Source organism: Rattus rattus, chromosome 3, assembly GCF_011064425.1.
Source record: "Rattus rattus isolate New Zealand chromosome 3, Rrattus_CSIRO_v1, whole genome shotgun sequence".
In the NCBI taxonomy this organism is placed as follows: Eukaryota; Metazoa; Chordata; class Mammalia; order Rodentia; family Muridae; genus Rattus; species Rattus rattus.
In genome coordinates, this window is record NC_046156.1 from 85,213,513 (window position 1) to 85,228,149 (window position 14,637).

General features: G+C 48.2%; 1 protein-coding gene and 1 pseudogene across 1 annotated transcript in view; both read left to right on the forward strand.

Moving 5' to 3' along the window:
- Positions 1-14,637, forward strand: part of Gipc2 (GIPC PDZ domain containing family member 2) — a 78,694-nt gene that overhangs the window by 55,766 nt on the left and 8,291 nt on the right. Inside the window, 2 exon segments of the mRNA XM_032898256.1 lie at positions 6,724-6,830; positions 12,667-12,748. Coding sequence (XP_032754147.1) covers positions 6,724-6,830; positions 12,667-12,748 — 189 coding nt within the window.
- LOC116895173 lies at positions 4,979-6,219 on the forward strand (annotated as a pseudogene).

The window sequence follows — 14,637 nt, forward strand, 5'->3', positions numbered from 1 at the left end:
GGGACCCTGTTGACCCTGTTGGCCTCTAATCGCTGCAGATTAAGGTGTAAGATCATGGATTTGGGGACTGGAGAGAGAGCTCAGCAGTTCCAGGACTCACTCTCTCTCTCTCTCTCTCTCTCTCTCTCTCTCTCTCTCTCTCTCTCTCTCTCTCAAAATACTTAGAAAGAATAATGAATATGTAACAACAAAAAAGAACCTAGACTTTAAATGAGAACACTTGAGCTAACTCCCCAGTTCTGTAAAATAACACGGGTTGGTTTCAGCGCTGCATAGAACTGCTCTCTTCCTGTGTAGTAAACTGGTGGTGGGGTCTGCTGCTAGTGAACCTGGTTTGTATTAATCCCCGAGACTCAGTCCGTTCTGGGAACCCCGAGACAGCAAGCATCCCTGGGTTTGCAGCTCTGAGACTGTTGGAAAGTTCTGTCAGGAAACTCCTTCTCCTCCATTTTTCTTTCCCTGTTCTTCCACTCAAGATGGAGGAAGCTACCAGGGATGCTTGGCAGGTTAGGGGAAGGCTGTGTTTCCCTTTCTGGGATGGAGGGGGCAGAGACCAGAGTCCTGGGATTCTGTTCATCACCCTGGCTCTCCGAGGGACTCTTCTTCCCCTTTAAGGCCTCCCACCAGTGGGACAGGGACAGGCGCTGGAGGACCTTCAGTGTGGGGCATCTGTGAGAGGCTTTGCTTGCATTTGACTGTTAGGGGTCTAAGTAGAGCCCTAGAAGGCTTATCTGTGTTACTCTGAATTGAAGGGAGACATTATATGATTTTATTTAAGGGGGGGTAGAAATAAATGCTAATTAAAACAAAGAGACAGAGGGGTTGGGGATTTAGCTCAGTGGTAGAGCGCTTGCCTAGCAAGCGCAAGGCCCTGGGTTTGGTCCCCAGCTCCAAAAAAAAAAAAAGACAGAGGAGGTGGGTAGAGAGGCCTGTGTTTGGAGTGATAACCTTTTGAACTTAGGAAGAGGACCCTCATATGGTCCTCATTTTTGGAAAGAGTGTGAATGGCTTTCTTTTGGAGGGAGTGAAGAACAGACTCTCCTCTCTCCCTCCCTCCCACCCTCAGTCTCCCTTCACCCTCTCTCAAGCCATTGGTCAGCTACAACAGTCTGCTAATAGGTGAAGGCTGTCAGGCCCAGAGTCCTCCCTGCATTCGTCCTCTGGGTGCCTGGGTGTAGATAAGGGTTTTCCGTCTCAAGCTGTAGACGAAAGCTCTGAGGCTACTCCCTCAGGCGTTCAGAGTCTAAGGTCCATGCTCTGAACCACTCTGGTCATGGTGCCGAAGGGTGATCGTTGCATAGGGTAGCCCATTAGCTGTGGCCATAAGTACACAGCTGTGAGCTACGGAACGTTGTGTGAGAACCAAGTGTAAGGCGGGGGCTGCCAGATCTCAGTGGAAAGTCCCCACAAGATGTCCCAAAGGGCTGGGGCAGTGGGGCTTGGTGGCTCATGTCTATAATCACAGTGCTCAAGAGGCTGAGGCAGGAGGATTACTGGAATTTGAAGCAGGCCTGTGCTATATAATGAGTTCTGGCAGGTCACCCTGAGCCGGTAAGAAGCTGTCTCAAAAACAAACAAACAAACAAAAAAAAAGAAAGAAAGAAAAGGAAAAATAGGTTAAAAGGCCAGGAGTTAGGAAAATGAAATGAACCCATACATTCAGCTGAAATCTAGTAAGAAATATTTTTTAAAAAAATCACATCAGTTTTGAACTGTGAGAGATTAATTTCTTTTTCCTGTGTTACTAAAATGCTGACTCCCCCCCCCCTTTCGCCTTCTATATAAACGTGGCTTCCAGCCATCTCAGGCATAACCCTTCCCTACCGTCTCTTGTGTGCTCGAAAGACTGATTCTGTTCTGCCTTTCCTCCTGACTTCTGAAACTTAAACAGAAGTTCTAGATGGTCCCTGGGGTCTTGGGTGTACCAGGCACGTGCTCTGAGCGGTACCCCACTCCCTGGACTATCGACCGCTGAGCAATTCTCAGGCAGAGTCGGTCCCCTTGGTGCCTACCATTTGCTGAGATCCTGTTCCCTCAGGTGTGACATCGTACTCCAGGCTAAGGCCCTGGTGTCATGCAGAGATCGAGAGAGTGCCGTAATACTTCTCCTGAGAACAGGCTTTGGAATCAGTTCTGTCTACACTGATTTCCCTGGGATTCACATCCTGGCTTTGGGGTGGGGCTGGAGACAAAGGCTTTTCCTCCTACCACACAGCTAAGATTGGGAGTTGGTAGGCTTGCTAAAAAAAAAATGCCAGCCAGTAGTCACTAAGGCGCTTCATGTCTGAATAAAGGCTGCGTTTTGATTTGGAACAGAAAACTGTACATTGTTTTTCTATTCTTGACCTAAAAGGCCTTTAATTCATCACCATTACCATCCTTATTACGTATTTTCATTCTCCACTGTCATTACTCATGTGCATATGTGTGGTACAGGTGCCACACACGTTGGTGGAGGTCAGAGAATGAGTTTATGGGTCCCGTGGGTGGGGCTCAGGTTGCCAGGCTCACAGGGTATCTTTGTCCTTTAGCTCCTCGAAGGCCTTTTCGTTGGGTAGGCCACACGAACCAGAGTGTGTGAAATCTCTCCCCAGCTTGCTTCACTCCTTCCTTCACGGTTCCTGTAGCCAGGGTTGGCCTTGAACTCTGATTGTCCTGTCTCTGTCTCCTGAGTGTCACCGCCGCCACACCTAACCGGACATCTTTCTTAGTTCTTTCCATTAAAAAGAAGAGTCAGGTTTGTGGACCGATCGTGGTTAAAATACTTTTTCTAGTGTCTCCCCCCCCACCCCAACTTGTATGGAGTTGCTCCAAAGCGCTCAACCTAATTTTCATGGTAATTATAGCTCCCCGTGTCATCAGCTCGAGTTCTTTAAAATTAAATCGCGTAATTAGAGTGACAGATATAACAGCTACGGGAAGGTTTGGGAGAAACACAGCTGTCTCTCGGTGACACTTGGTTCACTGCAGAAGCAGCTGGCCTCACCGAGCTGGAGTGTTCTATATTCTCAGTGATGGGTGGCAGGCGGGCAGGAGGGCACCCGTGCACCTCCTGGGTAGGGAGGAGAATCCTTATGTGTGAGTGTAGTGACTTTACAGGTTGGGACTGGTTATCAGATCTACAGTCTGAACCACGTCCTCTCCTAACTCATCCCCAGAGAAGCCTTGTGTCTCCCATTTCTGTGAACTGATGGGTTTAGGGCTTTGTCCTGGCTGCCCAGACTTGCTGAGGTAGGCTACGCTCCAAACTCGGCCAGACTATCAACGTTCAGAATCTTTTAAGCATTCCCCGAACATTAAACCTGTCTTCTCCTTGGCCAGCCTCACAGTGAGCGAGCAGGATCGTCTTGCCCGTTTTCATGTAGGAACAAGCTGACCTGTCCCTGAAACCTCCTCAAATCTTAGAAAAAGCCTGGCTGGGCGATGCTAGTCTGGAGGCTGTCTAAACCAGAGTTTAACTTCTGCTTTAGTGCCACCAAGTGGTGAGTTTGGAAGTGACACTCTCTGAGAAGATGGCCGTCACAGAGAAGAGGATAGAATCCTATGATAGGAGATTTTGGGGGCAGTGACTGCACTCTGCCTGATACTCAGTGATGGGTGCACGGTCCTAAGCAGTTACGCAGACATATAGGATGCCAAGAGTGAGCCCAAGTGTCGGCACGGACTCTGGGTGACAGAGACAGTCAGTGTGTGTTCCCTGCTCCGGCTGGGGAGGGGCGGAGCCTGGGGCGTGGTCTGCGGGGAATATATGCGCAAACTTTTTACAGCTCTATATTTGTTAAGAATGAACACTCTTCTACTTTACGTAATTTCCCTTCTAGACTGCTGTTGTGGGGAGGAGTAAGATATGGGAGGAGACCCGTCCTAGCTTCGTTTCTGTGGCTGTGATAAAATATCCTGGCAGAAAGTGGAGAATGCATTTATTTTAGCTCACCGTTCCCGGCTACAGTCCATCCCAGTGGGGGGCAGTGATGGCGACGGGAACTGAAATTGTCTCTCGTCTACAGTCAATGTGTGCGTGCTTACCACCCAGCACGCGTTCTCTACTCTTACAGAATCCAGGACTCGAACTCAGGGGTTGGGGCAGCACGCTTTCCGGCTGGGTCTTCTCCCATCGGTTAGCACATCTACAGGGCCGATCTGCTCCGCACACTCGATTAGAGCACGCATGTATGTAGTAGTAGAATAAATCATACGTGTGTGAAGTGAGCAGTTTACTGTCTCCTCTGTAGGGACTATTGTTTTGAAAGCAAAGAGTGCTGGCTGGGTGGCAGGGGACACCGTGGTGGTAGCGGCATGCGCGCTGTGTGCTGTTTGTAGCTAAGTGGAGGGAGCGATGTGGGCGCGTGTGCACGGCATGTTTCCCAGCTCTGTTGGGAGATGGCAAAACGTGAGTGTGGTGTGCACGCTCGTATGCGTTGTTCACTTGCTGGTACCATCCAGCCAAGACTGACTTCCCTGCTTTACCGGTGACCCTGGGCTGGGAACACTCGCACTGCTGGTCAGTGCTGATGACAGACTGACCTATTCTTTCTCACTGGACACTCTTTTTGGAACTGTGCTCTGAGCAGCTGAGAATCCTTTCTTCCCCAGGGACATGTAGTGACTGGCAAGGTCAGAGCTGTGAGCCTGCGGGTGCAGCCTCGCTGTTCCGGACAGTTGCTCAGTCACTGACTAACATCTGGGCACCATCTCAACGCCATGGATGGCTTCTTTCCCTTCCGGGAGGCTGCCTCTTTATCCTATGATAACTTTCAGAGAAAAACTTGGGTTTTGGAGATCCTGACCCTAAATTTAGGTTAAAGTGAATGAATGTGTAAGATTCTTAATCTCATTGACCTAGATACCCAGAAAGAAAACAGAACTTGGCAGAAGATACAAACCGGTCTAGGGTTCTTATCAAGAACACACCCACCTGTACCTCTGATGTCTGCACAGACCTCTCTGCCTGCTCCAACCTGACAGCATGTTCTGCAGGTCCTCACTGACGGCAGGGTCAGCTGTCTTCTTGATGGTAGAGCCCCTGTGCCCTGCACTAAGCTGCGGCTGCAGAGAGAGTGCAGCCGAAGGGACTTGGACACATTTGCAGAGGTCATGGATCGGTAGCCTGTGCTTACTTAGATTCTGATTTCTTTTTATTTCGGTCAATGTGATATTTTTAAAGAAGTGGGCTTAATGGCTTAAACTGAAAAAAAAAATCAGGAAATGCATACAAACCTCTGAGTATCCAGTTCTTTGCCAGAGAGTGGATCTGGCTAAGCAGGGCCTTTGTTCCCACAGGGTATATGCTATTGGAGAGGTGTAGATGGGACACGCAGCTTCCAATTACCTGCCCTCCCCTCTCCCTAGGTTAGGTTGCTAAGGATTAATGCCTTGGAAAACCACATTTGGTGCGTTGCAAAAGAAAAACCAAAACAAAGTAGGCAAAGCCTGCCCCAGGATAGCAGTGGCCTCTCTTGGACGGTCCCTGGAGACCCTGGGAGGACCTTCTTTGGAAGTGCCCCAGCTTGTTTTTCTTTGTCTCCGTTGAAACCATTCTTCCAGTTCCTGGTTGCTATGGGGCTGCTGTGTTGTTAAGTAAAGAGCAAAGAGTTTGGGATCATGTGATGTGAGTTTAGCAATCTCCCTGCCTCAGCCTTTCAAGTGCTGGGATTAGTCATGAGCCACTGTGCCTGGCGAGACACGGTTTTGAGTTCCAGCGGCACTGACTTTAATTTCCTTATTTGTAAAATGGGGTTGATAGCAGGAATTTGGTCTGCAGAGCCTCCGCCTCGGACCCTGCAGCCGCCGCGATGTTGGTGCCCAAGAAGAACCGGATTGCTATTTATGAACTCCTTTTTAAGGAAGGGGTGATGGTTGCCAAAAAAGGTCCACATGCCCAAACACCCCGAGCTGGCAGACAACGTGCCCAACCTTCATGTCATGAAGGTCATTTAGTCTCTCAAGACTCAAGGCTACGTGAAGGAGCAGTTTGCTTGGAGACATTTCTACTGGTACCTCACGAATGAGGGCCTCCAGTATCTCCGAGATTACCTGCACCTACCTCCGGAGATCGTGCCCGCCACCCTGCGCCACAGCCGTCCCTGGACCGGCAGGCCTCGGCACAAAGGTCCAGAGGGTGAGCGGCCTGCAAGATTCACAAGAGGGGAGGCAGACAGAGACACCTACAGAAGGAGCGCTGTGCCCCCTGGAGCTGACAAGAAAGGAACTCCAGTTTAGAGGGGGCTTCAGTAGTGGACGTGGTCAGCCACCTCAGTGAAGTTGGAGATTATGCTGTGTTGAATAAACTTTAAAGAAAAACGAAAAAAAAAAAAAAAGAATTTGGTCTCCAAAGCATCAAGTTACAGTACCTCTCTTCCAGCAAGCTTCTCTCTCCCCCATCTTTAGGACAGAGATGAGATCCCCATAGATCTCCTGACTGCTCTCTGGGCCACTCACACCCCTTAGCTCCGAGAATGAAACCGACTTCCAGTGTTCCTTTTGTAAAGCTTCCGGGCTCTCCCACCCGGATGCTTTCTTCTTGTCGCTCCAACTGCCCACAGACATACGGGGATAAGGGAAGCCAGGTGTGCTTGTGTTTTCGGTAACTCTGTAAGGAGGCACAACATCCCTTTTCAAATCTGCCACAGTTGCGTAGTTTCCTAGGGGAAACTGCCTTGCTCGCACAGTTTCTGTCGGGATCCTTTCTGAGCTCATGCCTTTCCTACTCACGTGCTTTTACAGAAATAGGACCAAGGTCGAAAGCCGGAAAGACATCAACGGAAAAAATTGGTACTTCAAGAGGGACTCTTCGCCTGAGATCGAAAGGCCCCGCTACGGTAGAAGATCTGGTATGTTAGTTCATCCCTTCCCATTCTGTCCCGGAGTGTACAGGTCTGCACGTTTATTAGAGCAGGGGATAAAGCTAACGTAATCATAGCGGGTAAAATGCGCTCGGGCGCAAAACGCATGCTTTGAATGTATTTCCTTCTGCTGCAACACGGAAACCACCGAGGAAGTAAGGGAAACACACCAGAGCTTGGGAAGGGAGGCTGTGGTCAGTGGGAATCCCCGCTTCTGCAGATCACTTATTTAGACTTGTCCGTGGACAGTTGGATTTATCTTAAAAGAACGCAACCCAGGCAGAGTCAGGAGCAATGCACTTGCGGAGACTCTTATAACGAAAGATTACATTTGTGACATTCAACCTCCTAAGATAAGTATTTCCTAGTCGTCTCTGCCCCTTCTTTTTCACACTCTACATTCCTCCTGCCAGCACAACCTTGTCGGTCCCGCTCTGTGACTCCCCGGATGCGCTGAGCCCTCAAGCACCCTTGTCCTACCCTAGAGGCTGCAGTTATTCCCTTTTCCTTCTGTGCTGGGCAGAGGCAGCCGGGATTATCCTTTTAAGATGCAAGTGGGGCAGGAGTGGGGTGGGGGACCCAGGTTGGGGTTTCCTGTGTTCCCGAGAATAACAGTTAAGACTCATTCACCTCCCATTTCTACTCAGATCTCATCTACCACCACTTTCCTGGTCTCCCTCGCCCTCTCAGGCAGGCTCCTCCCTCACCCAGACAGGCTCCTCCCTCACTCAGGCAGGCTCCTCTCTCACCTAGGCAGGCTCCTCCCTCCCTCAGGCAGGCTCCTCCCTCGCCCAGACAGGCTCCTCCCTCACCCAGACAGGCTCCTCCCTCAGGCAGGCTCCTCTCTCACCTAGGCAGGCCCTCTCTCACCCAGGCAGGCTCCTCCCTCAGGCAGGCCCCTCCCTCTCCCAGACTGCCTCCTCCCTCCCCCAGGCAGGTTCCTCCCTCGCCCAGACAGGCTCCTCACTCACTCAGGCAGGCTCCTCCCTTTCCCAGACAGGCTCCTCCCTCACTCAGGCAGGTTCCTCCCTCGCCCAGACAGGCTCCTCCCTCGCTCAGGCAGGCTCCTCCCTCGCCCAGACAGGCTCCTCCCTCGCCCACACAGGCTCCTCCCTCGCTCAGGCAGGCTCCTCCCTGACCCCACCCCCACCCCCACGCCTGCTTTCCGTGTTTCCTTTGCTTAGGGTTTTAGGGCTGCTATTACCGCTGCTGGTACCTTCGTTGCGCTCTCACTTCCTTCATGTTTTTGCCCATATGTCATCTTCTCTGAATATCTGGCACAAGCGACAATTCTCTCCCTTTCCCACTTTTTAACCTTAATTTTTTTTTTTTTTTTTTTACAAAGCATCAAATACTGCTGGATTTATATCGTTATTTTATTTAACCTCATCCATTTTTAGTTCACAGTCTTGGTCAGCTAGAACAGAATCTCATGTGTCATAGGAACTCAAGTGTTTTCAGCATTAATGAATTAATTACGGATTTATTTTAGGTTGAGAAAAGCAAGGGCTTCACATATTGATTGACTGTGTCAACGCAGAGGTCAGTGTCAGAGTGGGAAATGCCAGAAGGTGAAGGAAGAGAGCAGCGGGGTGGGGGGGGTGGGGATGGGGTGGGGGTGGGGGGTGCGGTGCAGCCTGCAGAGATCCCAGTGGGCAGAGCAGAGGCCGGTCTACCCACTGCAGTGCAGATGAAGTAGGAGGGAAGGCACGGGACACTTGCAGCTCCTAGGAGCAGGGCCAAGGCCCTGGGCCCTCACAGTCTGTACGTGTGAATGCTGCCCTCTGACCCCCAGGCACTGGGCCTTTTTAGTCTGTGTATCTGCTGCCCTCAGAGTCCCAGGTTTGCGGAACAGAGGGTGAGTCAGATAACTAGTTAGTGCTGTTTTCAGAGTGGTCCCCAGGTCTTATTGGATGACAAGGGTCTAGGGTCAGTGAAGGGCTGGGTTGATAGAGCCTATACTTAAAGAACCAGTAGGTCAATGCTGTCTTTGGGACTTCGTAAGTGGGTCACTCAGCATGCTGTGTGCTTGAGGAACCTAGAGGAGGATGGCGAGTTAGGGATTCAGTTCGCCATGCTGGGGAAAGCTCGGTGGTGGCAGGAGCTTGAGCTGCAGCTCAGGAAGCAGAGAGAGATGAAGAGCGCTGGTACTCAGCTCACTTCTCTTGGTTCTGGGACCCCAGTTCATTTGACAGTGCTGCCACGGTTACAGTGGGTCTTCCTGTGTCGGTTAACCTGATCTAGGACATCCCTGGTAGAGATTCTCAGAGACGTGAGTCTACATTTCATCAGGTTGACAGTTAAAAGCCAGTGCGGAGGCGAACGCCGCTGCGAGAGACGCAGTGGAGCCGAAGGGTTTGAAAGTGAGCGGTGCTGCGTTCTGTGTGGAACAGCAGGGCGGGAGCGTCTGGCCGAGTCTTTACATTTTCCTTTGCTCATTACACTGCCTGGTGTACTGCTGAAGACTGCCACTGTTCCTTGAATCACACTGCAGGAGCCTCAGAGGAAGGCAGGGGTCCGTGAGAGAATGCAGTCAGTGGGCGGAGCTTGCGGCGAGCACTAGGAGGATGCTCTGTGAGAGAATGTAGTCAGTGGGCGGAGCTTGTGGCGAGCACTAGGAGGATGCTCTGTGAGAGAATGCAGTCAGTGGGCGGAGCTTGCGGCGAGCACTAGGAGGATGCTCTGTGAGAGAATGTAGTCAGTGGGCGGAGCTTGTGGCGAGCACTAGGAGGATGCCTTCTCGGCTTTCTGTGGGAGGCCGTGAGGCAAAATGAACAGCTTTGATGTAGTGTGCAGAAGAAGCAAGGTGTGCTGGGCACCTTCATGTCCCGTGGGATGAACGTCATCTCCCAATAGCTAACACAATTAATGGGTATCTGTGAAGTACCCTGTTATACAGAGCGCTTGTAGGCTTCAATGAGAGGAGGGTAGACTGGGATCTATTTGGGGAGGTAAGAGAAAGTTATTCAAATATAGACATTAACAAATCCATAGATTTGCATAGCCTGTTTAATTAAGTAGGTCAATTAAAATCAGCTCATAATGAAAAGAAGCTAGTTTGATGCTAATATTAGATTGGTACAAATGGTCTGCAATGGAGTTTCTGAAGGATTTGAAGAACTTACAGGATTTGGAACAATCTCCCTTCTGACCTGGCACAAATGCAGGACCATGATGCTCCACTCCCAGGCCTCATTCTTTATGCATGGCGTTTGCTGAGCCTGGGAGTCTGGGCACCGGTGATACAAGAATGAGTGACGGCCTTTTCCTCCCTGAAGGGACAACGAAAGCCATTAACAGAAACCATTAGGAACCAGGGGGCAGGCTGAAGAACAGTTCAGGACACACAGTGCCACAACAAAGAGACTGTCGGGGACAAGAAAAGACAAGAAAGCAGCAATCAGTCCCTCGGGAAAGTGGCAGAGTCAGCAAGGGGGGATGCGTTCTGAAACAGCCATGGGCTTGGGGAAGGCGCACGCTGCCTGGGAGATTGGCTTTAGTCCCCACAAAGCAGTACCCCCATGTTAACACTTCCCACACATGGGCACGCACATACACTTCAAATACCTCACCCACATACATAACTATGTGCACACACTTGCACTCACACATGCACATAGAAACACACACACACATGCTTATACACACACTCACCCTGCATAGTACTCACACTAACGTATGTACTCACACATCAACTCATGTACTCTATGCATACTCTCACATGTTCACATACAAATATATGCATAGTACTCATAGTAGTACTCACACATTCCACACAGCTATCCACACACAGGTATACTCACATACAGTTACACTCAAATACACCTTCACACAATGACACCATACTTGCTTATAAACATACACCCATACACAGACACACAGTCCATTTACTTGACACACATAAACACTCCACACACATGTATACACACAGAAATACTGATGTACACTTAACTGCAGACATACTCATACTTCACATAAACTTTACCATTCATCTACATGTATACACCACACACACACATTTGCATATACTAATGCTCATACATTCACACAATTATATTGACACACACAGAATGACATGCATACTCATATACACACATGCATACTCCATGCCTCCACATACATACTCATATACTCATGTATACAACACAGATAGTTTGAGCACACACTGTCATACACATACACTAATGCACACACACATTCTCACATACATGTACACATATAAACACACAAATGCACATTCATACACATATTCACATGCACTTTATATAAAGCATTCTACATATTCATGTACACACATGAATTCCACACACATTCTCACATACATGTACACATATAAACACACAAATGCACATTCATACACATATTCACATGCACTTTATATAGAACATTCTACATATTCATGTACACACATGAATTCCACACACATTCTCACATACATGTACACATATAAGCACACAAATGCACATTCATACACATATTCACATGCACTTTATATAAAACATTCTACATACTCATGTACACACATGAATTCACACATGCACATAGACTCATACACATGCGTACACCCACATTCCTCTCTACATGCACATTTCACACACACACCATCTCATGCAATTCACAAATATTACACACATGTACCCCAAAATCTCACTCATTCACATACACACACTTGTACAAATACACTGACCCTCACTCCTTAGACATGCGCATAGTCACACATATGCACTGGCACTTCCTCATGGATGCGCTCACACACACTGACTATCCCAGAAGGGGAGGTAGAGACTGGAGGCTCCCTTGTGCTCGCTGAATCAGTTCTAGGTTCAGAGAGAAACCCTGACTCAAAATATAAGGGAGAGCAATTGAGGAGAGCCTCATGTCAGCCTCTGACCTCCACACAGATCTGCTGCACACGTCCAGATACAAGAAACACACACAGACACACTGACACACACACACAGACATACAGATACACAGACACACTCACACACTGATACACACACAGACATACAGGTACACACAGACAGATACACACACAGACATACAGATACACAGACACACTCACACACTGATACACAGACACACAGATACACAGACATACTGACACACAGACTCACTGACATACACACCAACACACAGACACAGATACAAACAGATACAGACACACAGACATATGATGAGGAGTAAGAGGAGGAGGAGGATGAAAAGGAGGGGAAAGGGAGGAGAGAGAGAGAGAGAGAGAGAGAGAGAGAGAGAGAGAGAGAGAGAGAGAAAGAGAAACATTGAGGATTCCTAACTTTTAGTGGCACAGGTCCCCTAAGTTCGAGTTGCCCGCTTGTATTCTCCAGACCCATGGACTTCTCACAGTGACTGTAACACGCTCTTCTGTCAGACTTCACACATTCTCACGGGCTTTCCATGTATGTTGCCTTCTACTCGGGGTGTCTCTCTCCTGTGTGTCTAGCACCTCTCCCTCCTTGGAAACCGAGTTATTAAATCACGTTCTTCCAAAGACTTCCAGCTTGTTATGCCCTTTAAAACGGTTGTCTATTCACTTATTACACCTTGTCCTATGGAGGTAGTTCAGGTCTGAGGAACTGTGTCCTTTTCTTTCTTTGTCTTTGAAAGAGAAAATCCATACTATTAATGCTGACTATAGCTAAGTGTTTATGGCATCCATTTATAGTTAGCTATAAGGTTATGTTATATTCCAGATATGTCCACTAAAATTAGCTAATGGGCCAGCCATTTCCTGCTGTGTGTGCTCAGAGCATCAAGAGATGATATTATGTGAGTGTGATATCCTGTCTTTCTCTTTGCACAGCCCTCTGAAGCCAAAGCAAAGGCTATCGAGAAGGTTGACGACCTCCTTGAACTGTACATGGGGATTCGAGATATCGACTTAGGTGAGACTGTTGTTGTTAACCTCCGTGCTCTTTAAAATGACACCCACGTGTACTTTCAAGATAAAAAGGATTTGTGGGGTCGGGAAGAACATAGAAACAGTAAAGAGTAAGGATTTACCCTGCTACTTGCTGTGAGGGGTTGCTGCTCAGTCCACTTTTAAACTTTTATCTAGACTGGGTGTGGTGGCCTTTAATTCAGCACTTGACAGGCAGAGACGGGTGGTTCTCTGAGTTCAAGGCCAGCCAGTTCTACCCTATGTGCTCTGGGACAGCCAGAGCTACATAATAGAGAGATCCTATTTCAAAAAAAACATATATGTTGGGCTGGAGAGGTGGCTCAGTGGTTAAGAGCACTGACTGCTCTTCCTGAAGGTCCTGAGTTCAAATCCCAGCAACTGCATGGTGGCTCACAACCATCTGTAATGGGATTCGATGCCCTCTTTTGGTGTGTCTGAAGACAGCTACAATGTACTTATATATAATAGATAAATCTTAAAAAACAACCAGATGTGTATAACATGTATGACACTGTGAATAATAACAATACCGCCTTTACCACGTTCTGTGCATTAAAATACACATGAAGATATATTGATAAGTGGTGCATATGAAAAATTTTTTTCATTGGATGCCCCACCTTTATATTGAATCTTGGTTACGTTATTTACTGTGAAATTAAAGTTGTACTTCATTTAATAGGATTTCTGAAATAGGGGGGAAAGACTCAGAATTCACGAATAAGTTGCATGGTGCTGGGATTTCTGGGTGTTTCCTAGGTAATTTTTTATGTTACTATTTAATGTGACACAAGGTCTTGATTTTGCCAACTTAAATTTGTGTTTGCAATCCTGCCAGTAGCAAATACTGCAAAACCAAACCAAACCAAGCAAAACAATCACAACAATAACAACCCTATTCCGACAAAACAATAAAAAAAAAAACCCAAAAAATCCCAAAACAAAAACCTAATTCCAACTGTATTTAAGGTGGAAAAAAAAGTAAGAGAAATTATGGTTTTTATAACTAACACATCCAGAGATGGATCTTGTCTTCAAAAATGGCCAGCTCTGGGCTGGAGAGCTGGCTCAGAAGTTAAGGTCACTTTTACTCTTCCCGTAGATGATGTGGGTTCAGCTTCCAGCGCTCATGTGGCAGCTCATGACCATGTGTAGCTACTGTTCCGCGGTCTCTGGCGCCCTCTTCTGGCCTCCATGGGCACTGCACACACATGGTGCACACACCTATGTACAGAGAACACACATAAAGGAATAGAGCACTAGATGGGTAACTCCAGAGATGGTACGGATGATATGGTTGGTGCATATCCGTGTGATGAGAAGAGTTGGGGGAACAAAGGTCAAGCTCTGTTATGAGGAAAGAGAGGATGGGAAAAGCCACCAAGGGAGAGATGGGAGAGCTGAACAGAATGACTCAGAAAGGAGACTCAGCACAAAAAGAGGCCACAGAGAGAGGTTCAGGCTGTGTCGGTCCCTGCTAGTGGGATGGAGGAAGCGGAAGCCTCATGTCAAAGGTAAGTCAAGAAGTACAGGAAACGTCTCCTCCTCATGCAAACCTAGATAGAACTGGGGTTTTGATGAGACAGTGATTCCTCAGCCATGATATGTCAACACTTGAACAGGAGGTCCATTGTGTTACTCCCCATGTCTCACAGGACTGTGGCCGGGTGTCCTTGCACTAAGAGGTGGCTGCTCAAAATTGAGCCCCTCTGCTTAATTCCTGTTTGTAGCATGTAGTTTCTACTACATGCAGACTGCACTACCAGCCCCTGCCCAGGAGCCACCCTGGATCCGAGGAGGAAACACACACACACATACACACATGCACACACTTACTTATTTTTAATATGCCTTTTGCTCTTCTAAGCCTTC